The 21,483-nt window shown below is 49.9% G+C and overlaps 7 protein-coding genes across 7 annotated transcripts; 2 read left to right on the top strand and 5 right to left on the bottom strand.

Annotated features, from left to right (window-relative positions):
• Positions 1 to 215: 215 nt before the first annotated feature.
• On the bottom strand, positions 216 to 1,202 carry C8Q69DRAFT_32024 (hypothetical protein). Its single transcript, XM_028627357.1, has 2 exons — positions 243 to 1,202; positions 216 to 218 (listed from the first exon to the last, which is right to left on the bottom strand). Exon 1 carries the CDS (start codon positions 1,112 to 1,114, stop codon positions 512 to 514), a length of 603 nt encoding a protein of 200 aa, XP_028489297.1. The 5' UTR covers positions 1,115 to 1,202; the 3' UTR covers positions 216 to 218; positions 243 to 511.
• Positions 1,203 to 1,528: 326 nt separating this feature from the next.
• On the bottom strand, positions 1,529 to 3,234 carry C8Q69DRAFT_524283 (putative nuclear pore complex protein). The gene is made up of 2 exons (XM_028633579.1): positions 2,840 to 3,234; positions 1,529 to 2,773 (listed from the first exon to the last, which is right to left on the bottom strand). Exons 1-2 carry the CDS (start codon positions 3,101 to 3,103, stop codon positions 1,940 to 1,942), a joined length of 1,098 nt encoding a protein of 365 aa, XP_028489298.1. The 5' UTR covers positions 3,104 to 3,234; the 3' UTR covers positions 1,529 to 1,939.
• Positions 3,235 to 5,045: 1,811 nt separating this feature from the next.
• C8Q69DRAFT_440731 (hypothetical protein) lies at positions 5,046 to 5,829 on the top strand (the record flags this gene model as incomplete). The annotated part of the gene is made up of 4 exons (XM_028628683.1): positions 5,046 to 5,196; positions 5,257 to 5,308; positions 5,385 to 5,568; positions 5,674 to 5,829. The coding sequence occupies 4 exons, from the start codon at positions 5,046 to 5,048 to the stop codon at positions 5,827 to 5,829; spliced, it is 543 nt and encodes a 180-aa protein (XP_028489299.1).
• Positions 5,830 to 6,304: 475 nt separating this feature from the next.
• Positions 6,305 to 10,798, bottom strand: C8Q69DRAFT_32082 (PXA domain-containing protein). The gene is made up of 2 exons (XM_028627366.1): positions 7,842 to 10,798; positions 6,305 to 7,789 (listed from the first exon to the last, which is right to left on the bottom strand). The coding sequence occupies exons 1-2, from the start codon at positions 10,519 to 10,521 to the stop codon at positions 6,780 to 6,782; spliced, it is 3,690 nt and encodes a 1,229-aa protein (XP_028489300.1). The 5' UTR covers positions 10,522 to 10,798; the 3' UTR covers positions 6,305 to 6,779.
• A 541-nt stretch (positions 10,799 to 11,339) lies between these two features.
• Positions 11,340 to 12,811, top strand: C8Q69DRAFT_451927 (phospholipid methyltransferase). The gene is made up of 5 exons (XM_028629530.1): positions 11,340 to 11,500; positions 11,580 to 11,619; positions 11,695 to 11,711; positions 11,787 to 12,213; positions 12,312 to 12,811. Exons 1-5 carry the CDS (start codon positions 11,452 to 11,454, stop codon positions 12,382 to 12,384), a joined length of 606 nt encoding a protein of 201 aa, XP_028489301.1. The 5' UTR covers positions 11,340 to 11,451; the 3' UTR covers positions 12,385 to 12,811.
• C8Q69DRAFT_451929 (RXT2-like protein) lies at positions 12,812 to 15,332 on the bottom strand. The gene is made up of 4 exons (XM_028629531.1): positions 14,887 to 15,332; positions 14,704 to 14,825; positions 14,468 to 14,621; positions 12,812 to 14,402 (listed from the first exon to the last, which is right to left on the bottom strand). The coding sequence occupies exons 1-4, from the start codon at positions 14,957 to 14,959 to the stop codon at positions 13,288 to 13,290; spliced, it is 1,464 nt and encodes a 487-aa protein (XP_028489302.1). The 5' UTR covers positions 14,960 to 15,332; the 3' UTR covers positions 12,812 to 13,287.
• A 31-nt stretch (positions 15,333 to 15,363) lies between these two features.
• On the bottom strand, positions 15,364 to 19,966 carry C8Q69DRAFT_411661 (Gryzun, putative trafficking through golgi-domain-containing protein). The gene is made up of 4 exons (XM_028628310.1): positions 19,322 to 19,966; positions 17,513 to 19,124; positions 17,344 to 17,457; positions 15,364 to 17,289 (listed from the first exon to the last, which is right to left on the bottom strand). Exons 1-4 carry the CDS (start codon positions 19,607 to 19,609, stop codon positions 15,512 to 15,514), a joined length of 3,792 nt encoding a protein of 1,263 aa, XP_028489303.1. The 5' UTR covers positions 19,610 to 19,966; the 3' UTR covers positions 15,364 to 15,511.
• Between the last annotated feature and the right edge of the window lie 1,517 nt (positions 19,967 to 21,483).

The following is a 21,483-nucleotide window of genomic DNA, read 5'->3' on the forward strand; positions in this document are numbered from 1 at the left end:
GCAGGATGTGACCCGATCCTCTGTCCTGGATCAGGGCTGTCTGATATATTGCGGTCCATCATACACACAGACTACTGAGGCTATGACAAGAGAAGCCCGAGGATAACAACGCTCGGATGCTGATCTGCAGTGTGCTGCCGGTGATGATGGACAAAGAGGAGTCAATGCAGGCTTGTAAGATCCCCGGAGAGAAAAGCCTCAGTTCTTTGCGGGGAAAAGTCCCCTCTCTCATGAGGGGGCATATCCGGAGAATCTGCGCTCTGAGGAAAATAATCCAAAGCAGCAAGCTTCTCGTGCAGCAGACCTCTCGAAAGAAACGAGCTGCACGGAGCTGTCTCGTAAGCAATCGGCTTTCCGTGACGAGGACTCGCGTGGGATGGAGATGGCAGGATGTTGGTCTGCCCGATCTCGGAGTAACCCCGATATGCAAACGGATGGCAGAAGATGTAAGATCAAGAAGAAGCGGAGAAGACAGGAAGAAATCTCCTGAAAAGCCATCACGAATTGCAGATCAGTGCCTAATAACCAAGGAACTAATATCCTCAATGCTCCCGGTCCCATCGCCGGCAGGCCGAGGAGCCTCAGGACCCTGCGGGTTAATATCCAGGGTATCCTCACGTTCACCCAGGGCTCGTTGGACGAGTTTTGCTTTCATAGACGCGGTCTTCAGTCGTTGATCAATATCAGAGACAGCATCTTCGGTGTTTTCCATCGAGAGTTCAGCCGGATCTACCTGGTCGAGAAGATTGCGGATATTTTTCGCAAGCCTCGAATTCGCCGGGAGACTGGACATGTCCCGACAGATAGAGGGGCCGATGGGGATTGCATCTGTGTCTTCAGACTCCTTCTCTGCGTCTGTCTTGGAGATATCCGCTGCTTTCTCTTGGTTTTGGTCACCCAGCTCTGTTTTGGGACCGGCAAGTCTTTGTGTCCAGACAAGAGCTTTGCCGTAGAGTCTTCCGATTTCGAGGAATTTCTCAAATCCCTTCTCGACAGCAAAAACACTGCCTTCGGTATAACCTGCTAGAGAGCCGTCTGCAACTCCAAGTTCGTATCCTTCTTTGTAAAAGCCTTCTTCGAGATCAAGGAGGCTGTCGAGCAAGTCCTGGGCCATTTTTAATAATCGATATGATAAAAGACTCGCGTGTCTCAGAGAGAAGAATAGTCTGGGAAGGAAACAGGATAATATGTCCGATGGGAGAATTTCAAAACAGCAGCTCTCTGTTGAAAGAGTGATTGATGGTAAAGACAAGAGGAACAGGCTTCAAGAATGATGTTCTACTACTGATGTTATTCTGCGGGATCTGCGACAGAACTCTTTTTTTTCTTTGCCCCTCCGCGACCCCGCCACGCGATGTTATATAGGCAGAACAGAGATTCAATACACAAAATAATTACAATTCACGATAGTATTTGTCGCTATTTATAACTAGTTCTAGTAGCTACTGGCCTACGTGTATTTTACTGTTGAGAAAAAAGCAGCAAAGGAAGTGCTGGCTCTACTATTCCGCTTACTTATACGTCTGCATCCAAGATATAGTCCCGATTTTGCCATTTTTTTGTTATTCATAGCTTGTTACCCTTATGATAAACATCACTACATATCCGGCCCCAACCTAGAAAAAAGAGACGGGCTATTATAATGACATGCCAATGCTGTAAAGAAACCCACCACAAATCATGATCATAGGTCATCGACTCCAAGTTCGCCTAATTGGATCTCCATGAGGTACTGCGACGCTCACGGCACCGTCGACTCGTTGCAGACATTCCCCAAAATTTGGGAAGCTAGAGGAGAAGAAAAAAGAAGAAGGCAAATTTTCTTTGCCATCTGGAGGGGTGTTATTTCTTCGTAGTCATGAGTCCCTTGGGTCGATAATCGCAGCCGTACGCTTTTGTTGACGAGAAAGTAGTTTACACGGATTTCCAGCCAGCTCCATCACCTCGTCTTCCTAGTACCAGGTCTGGGCTTCACCTCTTCAGGAGTAACGGGGTGCAGCATGACCTTGTTGGGCGTCTGAGGAGTGTTGGCCGAGTAACCTTTGCTCCAATCGTAGCTGACCGCGTACGCGAAGATATCACCGGTGCGGTTGAATGCAGTGCTCGATATTGTCCCGCCAACTGAGGGGTATCCCTTGAGACGATGCTTCGCATCCTTGTCCCAGAAGTGGAACGTACCATCGCTACCAGCAGTGCTGAAAGTGCCATGGACGGGGTGGAACGAGATAGAATTGACAGAGTAGATGTTGCTGATATCGCGGTTGTTTGCGGGTGTTTCTCGGTGACACTTGAAACTGAAGTTCGAGCTTGAGTCTTTGTCTTCGACGTACTGAATGGCACAGCGACCTTCGATACTTCCGACGGCGAAACCTGTCGCGTCAGTGAAGCAGCTTACGACTCGTGTCTGCCACTTCAAAGGAGACTGCATCGTCTTGTAGAACTTGGTCGGGTTATCCAAGTTTATAATGTTGATGTAGCGGTCAGCGGTACCGATCACGAGGAGTTTGTTCTTGACGTCCATCGTGTAGACGCGTTCCTGGCACTCGACCGTGGCAATAGGCGTCGACTGTCGAAGATCCCAGTACTTCACTGTCTTATCCCACGAACCGGTAATCAGCAGCGGCGACGCTGCATTTCCGGGGTTCGGAATCATGTGGCAGCATCGGATAGGAGCTTCATGCGCAGCGACTTGCACAGCCGTCGTGCCACCGGCGCCAAGGTCAAGCATACGGGCGGCCTTGTCTGCGCCGGCACCGACAACTTTGGTTCCATCCTAGACAATCACCCGCGTTAGAAAAAATGGATGTGTTCGCCGGACCCGACACGCTTTATGACTTACCGGAGACCAGCAGCAGTTGAGAACCGGTGCTTCATGCTCGAAGAGAGCTTTCCCTTCACTCTGTCCCTGGCCATTGATCTCATAGATGCGCACTTTCTTGTCCCACGAAGCAACCGCCAAGTGCTCGCTTACAGGAGAGAAAGACAGATCTGAAATGCTATCTTCCGGGGGAGCTGTCAGGGCGACATCCTTTGAGATATCCCCCGTGGTGTTGGTTTGGGCCGTCGTGGCCGACGTGGTGCCCACAGAGCCGAAGAGCGACATCGCACGTCCTCTCCGCCAGTGAAACGAGACGGCAACTCAAATCCCTCTCTGCAGAGCAGTATACCTGGTCAAATGAAGGCGAAGAAGAGGTGAGGTTGAGCTGCGAAGCTTGCAGGCGAGGCGCGTACGGTGCGGATGGGATGTAGACTAACTAAACTATTTCGAAGGCTTCACCGCCTGCAAACACGGCAAATATATTTCTGCCTGGGTGCCTAGCAAAGTATGTACAGTACAATACAATACAGTACAGTACAGTACATAGGGAAGCCCGCGATAAATAATAATAGTTTTTCTTCCTTTCGAGTGTTTCTCGGCTTCCCCTGTATACAATAAATACGGGCTCAGTGACTCGCTCAGTGTTGACCTCGAGGAGCGAGAAATAAGCATTCTCCAAAAAAAGTAAATTACCGACAGAGCTACTTAGCGGGTACTTCTCTAGGCCGATTACTTCTTCTGTGTATGCTTTCCTTCATAGAGAAAGAAGCATTGATTCCTAGTTCTTAAATAATCAGCATAATCGACTCCGTCCCCCGCAGAGCGTGTAATCCATCTTTTTTGCCAGGAGAAATCTTCGCTACTCTTTGCTCAATCCCCTGGGATCTCAACTTAAGCTTCTCTCGAGATGAGGTATCTAGCACCTAACTAGCACTAGGCATTTCCTTCTCACCTTAAGCGAGCGATTTAGTTTCGATTTTATACATTGTCATTTAAATAGGGGCTCCTCTCACATCCTAGCTGACTTTGATGAGAGATTTTCTGCGGAGATGTGTCTTGAACGCAGTATAGCAGCACGAGGAGACACTGGATGGAGAAAACGAGGCTGCAAGAATGCTGGAAGGATCCATGGTGACGAGTTCGCGTGATTCGGTATTTCTCCATGGATGAACAACAGCAGGTGCATTGATGGTGTACAATGGACGGAATGGACGGGTGCTGGATCCGGCGAGAGGATCGACGAATTGAGCTTCACTGCTCGAGCTAACTCCCGGCTCCTACTTCCATGCGCCGTACTAGTCTGGCAGCATAACATAGGGCGCAGTCCCGAATAACCTAGATACTAGCAGCGTCCTGTAGAGTCGCGTGTCCAAGTGTAAGAGTTGCTGCTAGTAGTAGTAGATACCATATCTAGTCCAGCTTGATTCCCCGCAAACGAGCCAAGTGGAGCCGAACGGAGGCCAAGTGGGAACGCGGGGTGCAGGCTTAGTGTCATCATGTTGTTGTGATGTGATCCGGCTCGCTCGGGTTCGACAACGGCCACTGTTATCCAGGGATGTCGTGATGTTCAATGAGAGAGCTGGCCACCTCTGTACCCTGGATGGTACTGTACCATACTAATTGGACTCATGCTGGACTACCAGAAGTATGTACAAGGTAATCACTGGCAAAAACCAAGTAACTATCAAAGGCAAGGGTAGCTACAGACAATGAATGAAGAATCCAGCGAGTTCATAGGATAGATAGACTTCCAGCTGCGATGGAGAGAGTTGGCGGCATCGAGTGGCATTGGCTGTAATCGGCATGTCCTGAGGTCATCGGCGGACAGACAGGGAAGTCTAACTCATGAAGCGTTTCGTATTGTCCCAATCCCATCCAGGGAGAGAGTCGGCGGCGAGCATGACCATCTCTTTTCCCCTCCTACCCTGGCCTGGTCACCTGGCTGCTCGCTGTCCGGGTCTGCCGTCTCTCCTCCCTTCTATCTTCTTCTCGAGCCTGTCTTGTCTTCCTTTTTTCTCTCTCCCTGTGCATCGATTGCATTTCGATACTACTGATCTAACAAACATCTACTTCCACCGGCTATCTCATCCGGCTATACTGAGGTAGGTTCTATTATCCTGAGGAGACTCAAACAGCACGAGGACTCGTAGTAGTTCTGGTTCTGCCGCTGGAATCCCTGTAGAATACGTGTTCTGAGCATTGCTATAGAGCTATCCAACCACCCATCATGTCAGAAGAACTCACCAGAATCGACTCCGCCGTCGCTGGCCTGTCGATATCTCCTCCAGACGAAAAGCATCTTGACAAGAAGCCCATCAAGAAGACTCACAGGAGGACATCCTCCACCGCAGAAGGTGTCCGGAATATCAATGACCTAGGTGAGTATTCTCGACCTCTGATACTTCAATGTGGACAATACTAAAGAAACTTCTCTACAGAAAAGGAAGGGATTGAACTGGAGATCCCGATAGAAACGCAGAAACTCGGCTGGTAAGTGCTAGTTAGCAAGCTATACAATACCTAATTACCGGAGGCCAGACTAACTGACCACGATATCTTACAACAGGCGACTCAACACCTCACCGTCAAAACTGGAGGACCAAGATGTCCTAAAAAAGTTCCTAGTCACACCACCCGTGAAGAAGATCGACCTGGTCTGGCCGTTGGGTCTGCATGTAACAGCACGGAATATGAAAGGAGTAACCATCAGGGATGCGCTGGACGCAATCTACAAACAGTTCAAGAAGAAGGTGGGAGCAACCCCCCCCCCCCCCCCCCCCCCCCCAAGCCTCTCTCCATGCCAATATCGAATATCGAATTCGAATCTCACTAACAAATCCACCCTTCTTTCTCAGGCTGACGACGAGTTGGAAAATCCCGTCCTCGCTGGCTTCGAGTGGGACAAGGAAGAATGCTGGACACGACTAATCGTACACCAGAAGAAGGAAGGCGCTCCACCCCCAAGCACCAAAAAGTCCAAGAAGAAGGCCGCCGCCAACGGTGAGGCATAGAAAACTCCTCGTCGACGCGGTACAATCACTACCTATCTGGAGGAAATATCCCTCCCTTCCCTAGTAAGCCCTGACTTGTACCCTACCCTTTGTAAGAGAAGTGTAATCACCTACTGGTGATTACAGAACTATATACAGAACCCCCATCCCCATCTTGGTGTACCGTCACTACTGTACTCGTCCACACTGGGGCGGTTCTATCCAGTGTTGCTTGTTTATGATAATCTCCTCATCTTTCAAGTGTGTTTCCCTTGTTGCTGTTGCCGTTGCTGTCCGGCGTGCTGACGTGTGGTGTTTCGTGGAATTGATTTCCTATTCATCATCTTATCCTATCCTAGTGTGATACTGACTTGAGCATCTTTACACTCCTTGACACGATCTGTATGTTCCAGCTATGCTCTTGTCACAATGCAGGAAAGTTGCTGTCAATCCCTTGTATGATTTACGGGCCATTTTATGGATAATCAATCATTTAGGCCAAATTAATACTGGTGCTAGGAACCACCAGTTTATACATGATGTCACTCTTATGAGTAGTAGTGCACTCTCATGATTGCTCCATGATACAGAGCATAAAGACGTGATCATTATCCTTTCGCAAATTACCCACTTGAGCTAAAATGGGTTTTGATTAAAGTAGCATCGTCTGCTACTAACTATATAGTACATAAGGATATCGTTGCTCGAGACTTTAGCAATGTAATATGAACATGTCATACGTGGGGAATATTGTATAAAGAATCGCTCCCAAAAAGTAATATCGACAATAGCAAGAAAGAAAGGAAACAGAAGCTGAGAACCAGACACTGTTTCAAAGGACCCCCAGTCCCGTAACGAACGCCATCTAGTAAGTTGAAAACCGTCTTTTCCATCCGATACTCATTCAGTATTAGCCATCAGCATTACGCGGGTAGTGAGACAAGTGAGAAGAATGCCTCGATTCAAAGGTGCTATCGTGCCCGTACAGAGTCGGCCCCTCCAAATAGCACCATAACGATCTCATCGAGGATAGTAAATACTAGATGCATGTTTAGTCGTGGGTTATTCAACGTCGCAAAGATCCTACGGGAGGCTGCCTGTGCGTTTGCTCGACCAACGACATTGCCCGCCAGATCTGGAATGAGTGTTGCGAGCACAAGACTGGCCTCCGTGCGACTCCTAGACTTTTCAGCTGGCGTGCGCACTTTCGGCCCGCGCAGTACGCCCTCAGGCCACATGGTATCTTTGACCATGGTGATGTAGCGAAGCAGAGCGTCGTCTTGAATGAGAGACTTGGCACTATCACGGACTTTTCTTTCGATCGTGCCACCTAGGAGCTGATGGAGAACAACGACGACTGCCCGTCCACGCAACCAGTTGTTACCTTTGTTGAGTTCGAATGTCTCGAGGAAAAGGTCGCAGATCGGCTTGATAAAAGGCTCGAGTTCGCGATTCTCAAATGCATTGAGTTCCGCTTCCGCTTCTGCGGCAGTCAATGTGTCCTCCGTGGCAAGACCTGGTTCTGACGCGCTTAGCTGGCTAGTAGCAGCAGAAATGAGACTCTGTCCGGCTGCTGAAAGCTGATCCAATACGGCAATGTTACCAAGAAAGTCATCCATCCCATCCGCAACCGAGTTGTAGATGCGAGATACGATGTCTTTGGCATCATCCTCGCGGGGCGCTTCCCCTTGCTGCCCAATGCTCTGCTGCGAGAGGAATGCACGAAGATCACGGCTTCGACAAACTTCTGGAAGCAGAAGAAGGTTTTGCAAGTAAACTTCTAGAGCAGCTCGCCTTTTTTGTAGAAAATCTCTTTGCAATTTCATGACGACCCTTCTCCTAGGAAACTCTAGATGACGTACGGAGGGATATCTCGTACGCAATCTCTGGTGAAGCTCGTGAAATTCACTATATCTTCGAGCAACGGCCCACGTTGCGGCTGGCATCTGCTCTCCTGCCTTCCTTTGTACCTCGATAACATCTGGGCACGGTCAGCTACGTCGTGGGGAGGGCTAGAGGGAGACGCCACTTACACAATGCAAACTCTCGGCCATCCTCCTCCTTTCCAACCATAATTGACTTGATTCTAACGGTTGCTCGACCGTACAGACTATTATCGCTTTCCTGGATCATGTACTGCTGTCGCTGTAACTCCTTGCGGCGAATCTCACGGTGGATACTCGACTTAGATTTCCCCAGGATTCTGAGCTCCGCGGTATTATTTGTGAGCTCAGCCTTCCTGGTTAATGCATCGACTACTGCTTCCTGGGCAATTAATTTGTCGATGTCTTCTGTCAGGGCTGAAATTGCTTCTGCGAGTCCAAGGTCTCCCGGAGCTGCCTCATGTATCTCATCTGCAGGGTCCTTCTCATTTTCGTTTTCTTCAGGGTCTGCATATTCATCTTCGATGAATTTTTGTTCATCCTCGAACAGGTTATCATCGGAGAATACGCCGTGCCTGGAAGATGGGCCGATAAGGCCCAGTGAAGCGATGCTCGGCTTGAATCTTCCAGGAGCATTCTGCTCAGCCCGGGAAGACTCGGACGACAGGCGTGTTGAGTCAGTGTCCTTGTCGCTGGAAAATAACGAAGCAGGTCGGCCTTGCGCGGGAGATTTGTTGTCATCATTCTTCCCCGGTGCTGGCTGGTTGGTGATGATATCGTTCAACGCAGCTTCCATCGACTCTATGACACTAGTCTGATTGGCATCATTCTCCCCATTCTGGGAATCTTTGCCTATGCTATGGGTAGACAACGCAAGAGGATCAGTGTCGTAATCGTCATCGAATAATGGCACGGAATTTTCCGAATCAAGGGAACGCCTGGGGACATCAGCGTCGTCGAATAGCTTCCCTGAAATTCGTACATCGGTGGATGAGACAGCAGCCCTCCGCAAATCCCTGGCTTTCGGACCAGTCTGGGATGGGGTTCGACTCATGCTTAGCGGAGGGAGAGGCCGCCGCGCCGATGTGTCAGATGCCGGTGAACCGGTCATGTTGCGCGGAGGAGCACTTTGAGAAAGGGTGTTTGAGGCTGCTTCATCGGATGCAAGATACTTATAGTAGAGATCGGATTGTTTGAACTTGGGGAAGTATATGTTCTCCATCTCTTCCAGGACAGCCGACTGCGTACACAGAATTACCGTGCGAGCCTTGCGATACTGCTCCGGAGTCGCTTTCTTCCCTGCTGCCAGAAAAGTCTTCACGAGCTTACGGTTCTCCTCTGGCACCTTAAGTTCTGGCCTCGACAAATACGTTTCGCTGATGACAGCGATGTCATTTCTGTCCGCAGAAGTCCAGGTGATCGCGATCGAGGATGTCTCGTCTCCAAAGTCGTCTTCCAGCGGACTGCGGAACCCATCGACAACTACCCAGAATTGGACCAGGGACATCATATGGTGCCGATCCATAAATTCCATGAAATAGGACAGCCCTGCTGCACTGTGCATGATATCAATCAAGGAAACGTCCTGAGGCCGTGGAGAGCCGGTACGGGGTATCTCAGCAGGGGCAGCTATGTTAGGCGGCGATCCGCCTACGGCAGACATGCTAGCCACCTTTTGATCCAAGATTCGTTTTCCTGTTTCCAGGCGTCGAAGATAGACCTGGTCCTGTCCATCGACTAAGCTTGCTTTTTTAAGCTGGCTCGCAACATGAGCGCGGAATCTCCTCGCATCAGAGATATTATTGCACCGTCTGATTGCTCTGATAAATCTCTCGAACGACCGTTCTGAATCATTGGGTGCCAATCTGGGAAATGACTGTGTATGTTTTGATTTCGATAGCGGCGCCGCATGCTCATCGAGTGCTGCACGCAGTTTCTGCACGGTCTTCCGGTCTTGTATGGCGGCCCGTCCATAAGCTTCTATTAGTTGATTCCAGGTGTCTGGATCCGATAGCACCGTCAGCGCAGGTAGAAACACAGCACAGGTTGCAATTTCCCTTATCAAAATGGAGACGGCACGGCTGTTGATGAGACTGTCTGGCAGTAGTTGCGGGAGCAGACGGACGACCACTTTGCGTATATAGTCCTGCTGGACCAGCTTCTGATCTGAGAAATGGACCGTTGCGGCTGGATGCAGCCTCCCTTCGCGGTACTTGCTTGCAATCGCCAGGTCCAGTTCTTCCGACTCAGTCACATTTCGCGACAGGTTCCTTCCACGTACTGATTTCTCTGCTATATCGAACTCTCTGAGATGCGTCGTCAAGATGGGTACGATTCGTGACACCGCCACCGAAACCAGGTCTTCCCTCGTCAGTCGATCACGCAGATTCCCAAGAGCCACCCTTATCGCCCTGTCCACCTCATTGACAAACACTGGATTCGGGCTGACGTTTCGATACCACGTCGAAATGAAATCGCGGGAGGCAAAGGCCAGGAGTTGGTCGATAGCTTCCGAAACGACGAACGAGTCGGGGTAAAGCGAGGGTGGTTTATAGACGGAGCTCTGTCGGATATTCTCGACTCCTTTCTCCCAGTGACCTGGAGCAAGTAGCGACAGGGGCGCGAGGACTGCATGCCGTCGGTTTGACGCCCCATTCGGTCCCCTTGTCGTGGAGATGACCAGAATCAACAGCGAGACGGAGGTGAGGACGACCCCGAAGGCGAACGCGTAGCCCAGCCATCGGACAATGGGTAACCACTGGACGACCAGACCCCAAGAAATAAAACCGCTGAGTCCAGCTAGAATAATGTGTCGACGGCTGAGGGCCATTCTCCCCGCGTAGACTCCAGAGCCGGCAAGCCCATGTCGAGCTATGCGACAGTGCTCATCGGATGCTGCAGCGCAATACGCTTTCGAATACTGGGGCGCGTGTGAGGATAGGATCAGGAAGCAAGCGACGATTAGATAACCCCCATGAGAGGAATTAGTTATTAGTTAAGAGGGGTACATGGACTGCAGGGTCTAGTAACTATTACGGGGTTATCTAGAGGAAACGCACGCGCGTGGTGCCTGCACTAAATAGCTGGTCATAATCACAGCGGCGATGATGCGCCTCACTTGCAAGACCGTCACCGCCTCGGCCGGAACAGTTTGGCTTTTGCTCCGCTTCGGTCTGCAATTGCAGTCCGTGCTGCAGACTTGAAACCGAGGAGGATGCGTTTCTGTGCGATCAGCGCTTTTTGTGTCGTTGAAGGGATAGGAGACCCAGAGGATGCTGCGAATTGTGCTGGACAGGCTGCAACGACGGGGAAATAAAGGTGGATTAGTATGTAGATAGATACCTAGTCAATCCAAATCGTTGTTTACTACGAGTACGGGGTCATCATGCTTCTCTCAGATCAAAACGCGGAGGAGTATATGCGTATTGAGATAAACAGAGTAAATAGAGTAATGATTAGCTGTCACATAGAAACATACTTTACTTGCAGTATCTCAGATTTAAATAATAATTGTTAGTTAAATAATAATAAATGATGATTCCAACGCTTTCGTTGTTCTAGCGCTCGGATCCCGTGACCCAGCAGACTCAACGTCATCGGCGATTATTGGCTGTAAAACTGATTACCTACTACTACTGTACGGAGCCTACCTAGGTAGTTAACTACCTAGGTAGTTATTGTTTTCCTTCTTCGTCCGCTTCTCCGCAATTCCAACCTCGCACCTCCAGGGACAAAGAAAGAACAGGAACCAGCTTGCACCATGGCCTCCCTAACCGACTACATCGACTTCTCCCAGAAGAGTCTACAACGTACGTCCCTCTAGCCATTTCCCAAGCCAATTCCTCTGAATTATCCTTCTCCATACTGACGTCTCCGCTTCGGCTGAAGTCTCCGCACTGGCCATTGCGTTCAATCCGATCTTTTGGAAGTAAGCTATTCCCCTGCCTTACAAATATTCTATAATACTGCAACGAAGTAGACAGAAGCTGACCGCAAACAACAGCGTTGTCGCACGTACAGGTTTGTTCTTCCTTGCTACGGTGGAACTGTTTCCCGGACTGTTCTCCCCGGTGAACCCGAAATAACCTCTACCAGAGTACCACAAGCGCTACCTGACTCGCATCTTCGGGAGCCCCTACTATGGCTGCTACTTTCTCGCAGTCACCATCTTTAGTCTGGGAATCCTTCGAGACCACCTGTACAATGAGGCCTTGAATGACCAGCCCTACTACGCTCCCCTTCACCAACCACTGCTCGCCTACGTCCTCTTCGGAGTTGGTAACGTCCTGGTCCTGTCCAGTATGTGGGCACTCGGTGTAACCGGCACCTACCTGGGTGACTACTTCGGGATTCTGATGGACGCCCCTGTCACTGGCTTCCCGTTCAACGTCTCCGGAGCTCCCATGTACTACGGAAGCACACTGAGCTTCCTCGGTGTTGCGTTGTACAAGGGCAAGGTGGCAGGATTACTTCTGACCGCAGAAGTTCTCATCCTGTACCTGATTGCCCTCAGATGGGAAGAGTGAGTTTCTTTCTCTTCCACGAGAACATCCCACCCCACCCCTCCAGTCACCTCGTCAAGGATATTTTATAACTGACGTCACAATCCGTACTATATAGCCCCTTCACGGCCGAGATCTACGCCAAGCGCGAGCGCGAGAGGGCCAAGTCTCGCGGCGGCAAGAGCTCGTAAGCGACCTCTCTTTGTCAATATCCTGCGACCCAGTAATCCCGTCTAGAAAGGCTTGACGAGGGCTTTTCAACATCATCTCTCAAAATTTAAGCCAATACACAACTGGGACCAAAGCAAAGGATGGCTCCCAAGATCCAAGTATACTGCCTAGTATAGCTAGCCCACATCGATGCGGAGCCCGTTAAGAACGAAAAAAACAACCCCAATGGCCGAACGCGACAACACAAATCACGAGTGCATCTTCAACGATGGAGTTAAAGAATTGTGGATACCCTATGCGACTTGTATTTTTGATCACCATATTATCTCGATTGCTCTTTTAGATAAGCAGTACGTACTGTACCTGGAGGGGACGACGGTAGGCCCAGCTGGGGCCTTATAAAAAGTGTGCTAGTTTGAATAATATTAGTTTATGGAATGTTATTATTGCCTCTGTTTCACAGCTTATTTCTCATTTGAAACTGAACTGAACTATCCTCTCCTTCTATGCTGGCTATCAAGGTATAAATAAATGACTTCGGCTAGACTGAACCCGACTACATACCCCGCATAGCGAATCTAGTCCTATGTGCAGCACCAAAAGATAAGCAAAGCAAGGATAACAAATCAAACAGTACGCCACCAACTCCATATTCACATAGATACCGCTCTTCCCCAACTAAATGATCCATTAACAGTTGAGGTACCTTCTTATGGATATCGTCTTCCCTTACTCTTTGGCAAGAGTGTTTGGTTCCACGGAAAGAACCCACATGCAGGATGTTGTCCATAGATAATAAACGCCATATGATCCCAGATATCGAAAGAGTATCACATCGGTGAAGAAGAAGAAGAAGAAGGAAATCGAAAAAAAGAGCAGATATGTGCTGAAAGATCAAGTGACGAGCAAAGCAAAGACATGGCTCATTGTCTTCGTCCTCGGCCTCTTTTGCCTGTTGTTCTGTGCTCGTCGACTGCTTCCACTTCATCTTCGTCCGCGCCTTTTTTCAGATCTTCTCCCTCCGCAAGACCCCATTTCTCCCGGTCATACCAATCTTCGCCGTCGCTCATCTCTCCGAGATGTCCTTCGGCCTTGCACCACTCGAACACTTCGTCTTTCATCCGGCATGCCTTCAATAAGGACTCTAGCATGTGTTCAAAGCCGCGCACCGTCTCCTCTTGCTTCTGAATATAGGACCAAAGAAGTCGCCGTGTGTCTTCAGCCTCGTTTGGTGGGAGGCCAAAGTTGGCGTCTTGACGGATAGATTCAGGGACGAGGAAAAGCGGATGAATGCCGGGGAGGGCGCTAGATCCGTCGTCAGAGGGAGAGGGAGGATCGCTTGAGGAAGCATTCCCTTGCTGTGGGTTAGCAGCGTTTGTCTGGGCACGAGTTGTCATGCGTCGTGGCGGCTCGGGAGAGGAGCCTTCGTGAGCCTCATCGTGTTCATCCTGCCCATCTTTCGACTCGTGGCCATTTTGATCCTCAGTGTCCTGTTCATTGAACGGCCCCTCACGAGCGTCTTCGCCATGCGAGGGGGCCTCCGTAACCATTGCGTCGGTATCCTCAGACTTTGGTTTCTTTGTATCCTTCTCATCGACATCGTTACCAAGCTCAGTGGGAGCGTCCGTCATGTTAACATCCCGTTCAGCGGGCCGCGAATCCTGCCCGCTCCCGTCGTGCGATCCGTCGCCATGGGAGCCAGCTTCCCCACGATCTTTAGGCACGCCCGTCTGGAGTGGGGTTGCTACACGACTTTGTTCTTGCCCGGTAGTAGACGAGCTCTGCCCACCACCATTGACAATCCTGGGTTCGAAAAGAAACTTGTCTTCCGGTGTCTCGACCTGTCCACACGACATCCAAGCGCTATCGCCTAAAAACAGTCGATGCAAATTCCTAGCCCGCCATAGTAGGTTCCGCTCCTGCCATAATTTTCTTTCAACAGCTGTAGCCATTGTCTTGAGGGCCTTGGATGTATAGGGCTGAGACATCGACGGGTGAGTGGGCAATTCGGACGGATGCTTGATAGGGCACAGAAGTTCTAAACAATGGAACCCGCCAAGTTAGTAAATCTCACCAAGTCAGTGGAGTATCGAAGTCACCAACGTTCAAGCGCAATTTCAGCGAATGGATTTTCCTCCGCTGCAGCAGCATCGGCTTCTGAGTCTACGTCGTCCTCATCGAGCTCGTCCCCTTCCGAATCATATCGGGGCGGATTGCGTTGCAATATATACCGTCTGTAGCCAGCGTGCTCGATTTCCTATCGTCGGTAATGGATCAGTACTGTCAGCCCCAGATCCAGACTGTCACCAGCCCGCACGAGCAGACACCAAAAGACTCACCTCCTTGTACATAGCCTGTGGATTCGTGTATCCCAAAACCCCTTCATGAACATATTGCGCATTGGCCTTGAGCTTATTTCCTCGATTTGTCGGCTGTGTGATGGGGGAGTCAGGTCCTGAAACTAGCAACGACGTCAGCAGCCTCTCTCAAGAGATCAAAGACAGCGGCAAAGAAAAGCTCACTCTCATTCTCCCGGCGCAGAGCCTTCTTCATGCCCATGATCGTATCTGCGATCAGGGCTGCTTGCGTCGCCATTGTGAAAGGAAGGTGTACGAGGTGTCCGACTAGCAGAACTGCAACAAGGAATAAACGGGCGAGTGGTTTGAAGCACTCGAAGAAAGCAGATTCAAGCGCAAGAACTCCCCACTTGAAAAAAGGAAAAAAGAAAAATGCGATTCAATGTCGCAGGCTATCCGCGGTCATGGATCAGGGTGTCTCATTGAAGAAGGGGAAGTTTTGCTCCATGAATCGAGAGCTTGATCTTGAATAGAATCAATCACTCTTCTCCGCCTGACGGATATCGCGTTGCTGCTCCGGCTGCGGGCAGCGATCGGCGCCGCTAAGCTGTTTTGGGCGACTGCCTGCAATCAAAGGCTCAGACACGTGATCAAGAAATCAATTACTGCCGTTTAAGAACTAGATAAATTTAACGAGACAATGCGTTTGAATATCTGTATTGAAGAGTCTATTATGGACTAACTGATCCATTGCACCGTGGTTTACCATACAACATCTATACTCGAGTCATGCCCAGTATTCTTTCCTCATCATCGTCACACATGGAACAAAAGAACCAGAGCTATTCATTCATTCATCAGCATCAACCCAAACAAGAATGCCTCTCTTGTCAGACCGCATTCCCTCAGTTGGAAGAATCCTGAGGGTCTTGTTGAAGTACGTGTCTATTACAACCAGCTGTGGCTGGATCCATTGACCCCGCTTGGAGGCCAAGAGATTGTAGCGTATCGTGTGCCTGCTGAGAGGGACGAGCTGAACGGTGGTCGACTTCGGCCCGCTGAATGCGAACTGGTCACTGACCTCCATTGTCAAACTGAAAGTGAGGAAATGCAATGAGGGGTTCTCCAGAGTGTAGTCAAGATGAATGAATCCCGGAATTGTCTCTGAAGAGATGACAGAAGCCAGGATACGAGGCTCCCCTATCGGCACGAGAAAACGCGGAATGGCCAGAGGGGTGGTTGCGGAAAGAGTAGTCGAAGATTCAGAATTATCTTCAGAACTCGCACGTCGCCATTGGATTTCCAAGGCCAGGTTCAATGATACTGAGCGTCGGTCCTCCAGGCTCAATTTCTGTATATTAAGGACGAATTCCGATTCGCGCAGCTCTTCAAGAGCGATCACCGGCGCTTCAGGGCTAAGCAAAGTCTCAGAACTGATCTCGCAATTCGCCCCTCCACTTATTCCAAGTAGGACTAAAGCCACCTTCTCGACAACAAGGGGTTCAGGAGCGAATGAGACCAACTTTGAATTCAGACACCATTTCTGCTGAAGACCATTGGGAGGGCTACTTGTAGATTCCTCCCCGGACTCTTCATCAACGCGGAAAAAGTTAGGCCACGGTTGCGGATGAAGACGAGGGAGGAACTCGTAGTTCGCCTCAAACGGCCTGATGAAAGAGAGATCCACAGTCAAGGTCTTAGATATCGGTGTTTCCGGATCCGAGACGAGATGATAGAGCACTGATAGCTCAAGCTCATAGTCAAATGCGTCGGTTGTGTCGGAAAGCACCAATGAAAGATTCTGCGTGGAGGCACTTTCCATCGTGCCAATTGAGCGTCTCAAAGAATGACGAGCTCTTCCCATCGGTGAGCCGTCGGCCGCATCTCCCTCAGGACTCTCGGGATGGGCCTCTTCATCAGCCCAAGCGAGCTTGGCTACTGACTCTTGATGCCCAAAAAGCCTCACATCTATAGATAAGTCTGCCGTTTCATCTTCCTCGTTCTGAATTGAAATGTCGAGAGCCACTCGTTCATTAGTATAGTACGCTTCTCTGAGATTAGGAATTGCAAGGCGGATTTTGGGTGGCTTAGGTAGGATCTTGCACGCATGGGTGTCGCGATCCTTGCCAATTCTCCTTCGAATCGGGCCTTTTACTGTATCCTGCCACCAGAACGATTCTGGCTGGCTCTGGTCAGTGATAGAATACGCCAGGTCGAATTTCTCCTCCTCAATCATAAGAGTGATTGAAGCGATCCTAGCCTCGCCTGCCTCTCGAGGAATAGACGTCAAATCAAAGGCCTTTGTTTGACAAGGTTGGAATGAAAGGTCTGTTGTTCCAGTCACCGACGCCAGGGAGTTCGTAGGGGATTGTAGCACAGAAGAATCGGTCGACGTCACCGAGTCGCGCAAAGTCACAGGAAGTATTAAGACACGTTCTGTAGAGCTCCCTGATGCGCTCTCATCAGACAATAGCTTGATCGGACGCAGGCCGCCCTCGAATACAACTTTTACTTCTGAGAGACGGATGGGAGTAGATTCTGGTTGTGCGCGGGATGTGATAGCCAGCTGTAGTCGCAAGGGTTCTCCGACATTGCCATGTGGACGTTCGAAGACGAGTGAAGCAGTAACTAAAGTAAATGAGCGCCTGCAAATCCTGGCCAGAAGAACTGATGGATACTCACGGCATGAGACAACATCCTCCGATCTGAGTGCAACAGCTGGTTTGGGCCGTTCCTGCGGGAAGCTGTCAAGACTCTTGTGAAGATTATAGTCCCAGTCAGGTCGCCGAGAAAATACTGTGATATGTCAGACCAACAAAAGGCACAGCCATGACAAGGCAGGTTTGCGCACCATCATTTAGTAGCTCCCAATGCACCCGTAATAGAGATTCACTGTCCTTAAGCTGCAAAGCACACTCCCGCAATGCCCAGCCAAATTCTTCCATAAGCTGCCACCAGCCAGCAGATCGCCAGCTAAGTTGTGGCCACAGCGGCTGGAGTATCTGCATCGCTTCTGACCAAGAACCAGCTTTCATATATTCCTTCGCCATCTCTAGACTGATTTGTTCTACCTTTCTTATCTGTCCTCTTTTAGAAAATTCCTCCATGGCTGATTTTAAGGCGTCAACAATCAGACGACAGTGGTCGAAGCCTGGCTTCCCAGGCTGACCGGCTTCGACATGCGGCTCCGGTACTAGGTAGGTGTCATATAAGTGACTCTTGTTTGCAATTTGAGAAGCAGGAGACTGTCCAGGCGGAATTCGGTCCTCCGCTGGGATTTGGTTCGCTAATATGCGCCGACGTATGGAGTGTCGGGCCGATTGATGTATCCAGTAACCCTCATGGTGAAGGAGCTGCCACGGCATTATCCTTTCGCCCTCGGGCACTGTCTTCTCCACGGGGATGAATATACCGCCCGTGAAGCTAGACAGATCCTCAACTGGGGGTGGGAAAGCTAGTTCGGGTATCTCAGCTCGTCGTATAAGTTGCGCCATTACCATGGCCCATCTAGCTTCCCACGCTTGCCATCCGTAATTCTTTGTCCCCTTGCCTCGACGGTTGACGATGTCCCGCGTGCGATGCTTGTGGGCGACCCATGACCGTACCGCCACAGTATGCTGACCATTCCAGAGCAAGCACCGCAGAATACGCAACGCTAGGACATCTCCAAGAAGACGCGCTTCGTTGAACCTCGGATTCCAGCCGGCAATTGTTTCGAACACTTCTTGTCCAAAAAGAGTCTCATATGCGCTTTCGTAGTTTCGACAAGCGGCATCCATCTCCTGACGGAATTCGGCCAATATCCCCAATTTAAATTCATACCGCACATTCCAGCCCTGAAAGGATAAAGTTTGAGAGGTACCAGTTGTAGGAGGCGCAGTTGGCGGCGGGATACTGCCTCGATTCCGCTTTCGCCGTGCATGTTTTGAGAGATCACGGTAGTACTCGACGATTGTCGGTTGTAGAGAAGAGAGCAGTGACCTGGCAAACTCTTTTGTTTCGAGAGGCGTCAAATCCGACGGTAAAACATGTATCGACCTCGGATCCAGGTTCGTCGCTTTTCGAATGCTAGCCACCCGCTCCTCAGTATCGACTACGTAGCTGCTCTCGCCCTCTTCGGACAACAGAACAACCACAAAGCGGGTTTTACAGCCGGAGGCAACCCAGTCCTTCTTCAGAGTATTTATCTCAGTTTTAAGCTGGTTGTCGCGGAGGGTGCTCAAGTTCGGGTCCGAGGTGAAAGAGAAGAAGTTGATGGTGACAGCGGGTATGAGGTTCTGATGTTTCGTGACCCATAATGGCGTAAGCAGTCCATCTGGGAAGACAGGCGAGCTAGGAGTCAATGGTGAGATTGGGGAATGCAAGACGACTCCAGAAGATGTATTATCGCTTCGAGCTCCTGGTGGACTGGTTGGGGGAGAGGATGACGGAGGATCAGCCTTCCGCGGAGGCAATCTGTATGACTGTGCACAACGAATTAGCTCTATGATTCAACTGTTATCATGCGGTTTGCCTGAAGCGCTTTATTGAATAAGGTCCAATTGCTAGTAATCTCAGATGTGGTGGAATTCAACACCGCCGGCGTTCTTCGACTACCGGCCACTTGTAGTGCGGAGCAATTGTGCCAACTGAGTACTGCCTTGAGAAGCTGCTAACCTACCCGTCCAATGCTTTTCACTTTAAGTCGTATCCCACCGGACCTCCTAATGTCATTCAGTGAGTTCCATGGCGCCTCCGACGCATCTTCCTCGAGAAACACCTTTCGTAACTCCTCCGCGACTGGTCCGCTCACAGGAGGGAGATCCGAGGAGATCTTAGTCCCCTTTGTGAAAAGATATGGGTATTGCACATCGGAGCTCTCTGTGGGTTCTTCGGGATCAGCATCTAGGCCGCAGAGTAGCACGTAGGGAAGGTTGTGCGCGATGTAATCTTCGGGATAGGCGTCCATTGCGGACTGTGGCTGCTTCCACGAGCCCAAGTCATCGCATGTCTAAACGGCGCGAGATGGGCCTGGGCCCAAACAAGGGTCCTGTTGTTGTGTAGTGGCCGAGCAAAAGAAATGGCAGAATGTCCAGCTAATGGGCTGAGACCTGTAGGTGTTCATATAAATGGCCTGCGAACTTAGTAGTCGTTCTGGCATGTTTAGACACCTTGACGCCGAACCGAGGCGATGCCAAGCCTTTCATCAGCGGGACTTCCGTCAAGCGTCAGAGAGCTCTCGTTTGCGCTTGACACGAGTAGTTTGATATGGGAAACCAAAAGGCACTACAGCTGACTGGTAATTAAAGCGCTTACTTATGCACATCTAAGTCAGGTTCTTCTCGATACAAGGTTTCTCAACGTAACACATTATATGTTGATGTGAAGATGCTTCCGACAATAATTTCCGCGCGGGGCACCTTCGATTAAATATAGTAGTGTCAACATATGCGCAATGGGCTGCAGGAACAACTCAGATTTATGAGTTTATGGGGGCATTAGTTATTCACTCGACTTAGTCAAGTCTCCCACTCGAAGGACAATTTGCACTCGTAAATACATGATCATAAAACGTGCATAAGCAACGAGGCCCATTAGCGTAGTAGAAATACATAATGGTATATTCGAATTTATACAGCGTGCGTTGGAGTTTGGGCAAGATAGAAGGGATTAATTTGTCATAATCCAATAGGAGAACTCCTAGCTAGTCATTCCAAGCGTCCTGGTACGCCACTTTGCGTTTATATTATCTCGCTATGTACGAACATAACTGGGAAAGTCTCCATCTGCAGATATTCGGGATGTCCTGATTCGAAGCACCTGTCCATGCAGCCTGCACACTGAAGATCCTATAACCACGCCAGAGAACTGCAATCCATTCTCGACAGATAGTGAAAGCGAACGATATTGTTGCCTCCTTGACAAAGCGAAAGCTATTCGTCCTTGAATTATACTTTGGGGAGAGGGACCTTGCTCTTATTCTCGCACTCGAATCGTCTGCCTGCCTGATCATGCATATTAGTTGACCTTACTGCGGTAGTTGACCTCTTCCATGATCTGCGCAATCACAGTAGTGAGGATGATATCTCTAAGCGTGCATGAAACTCGTCTGACCAGCCTTTCCGTTACTTCCGACTCCACATGTCTGGCAATCCCTGTAGATATTTGGGACCATACACTGGAGCATAGATCCCTACAAGTATCGATATGACCTGCGAACGATCCTCTCTCTTTCCCTGATAAGGTTATACAGCTTGGGTGTCCTGGTCAATGCTGCGCAGAGAAGGCTTAGGGTCCACCAAGGTGCTTCCTTTCAGATAATGATTGGATTTCATCGTTGAAGCAAAGACATCAATGGTCGGTCCGACGTAGCCAAGGGACCCAGAGAATTATCGGTGTATGAGCACACGTGCTGTGAGGGATAAGGCAACTCTGGAGGACGCAGTAGTCAAAAAAGGCCGATGCTCGTTTCTGCTGCCTGCATAAGGGTCTGTACATAGGTGGCGTCGAAGGTAAGAGAGCGGGATAAGTAGTCGACTTGTAGAGATTATGACAGGTGAGAAAGATACGTAGATCCGACCGTCTTGTGATGTTGCAGCTCGCAGCGTCGCCCTTGACCTGGACAAACATGAGCAAATCAACGAGATCCATCTTCGCGAAGTATGTGCAAGGTTCAGCCTATCAACAATTTCGATAGATCTTCCATAGCGGCAACTAAATTAGCCCTGTTGACCCCCTGAAATCTTGTCTTCTTCACCACAGCAGATATGGTTATATCGTTCGCACATAGGAGTAGAGTTCACATGAATTAAGGAAAAAGGGCAAGGCAGAGCACAGGCGGTA

The sequence above is a fragment of the Paecilomyces variotii genome (genome assembly GCF_004022145.1).
Source record: "Paecilomyces variotii strain CBS 101075 chromosome Unknown C8Q69scaffold_1, whole genome shotgun sequence".
Taxonomy (NCBI): Eukaryota; Fungi; Ascomycota; class Eurotiomycetes; order Eurotiales; family Thermoascaceae; genus Paecilomyces; species Paecilomyces variotii.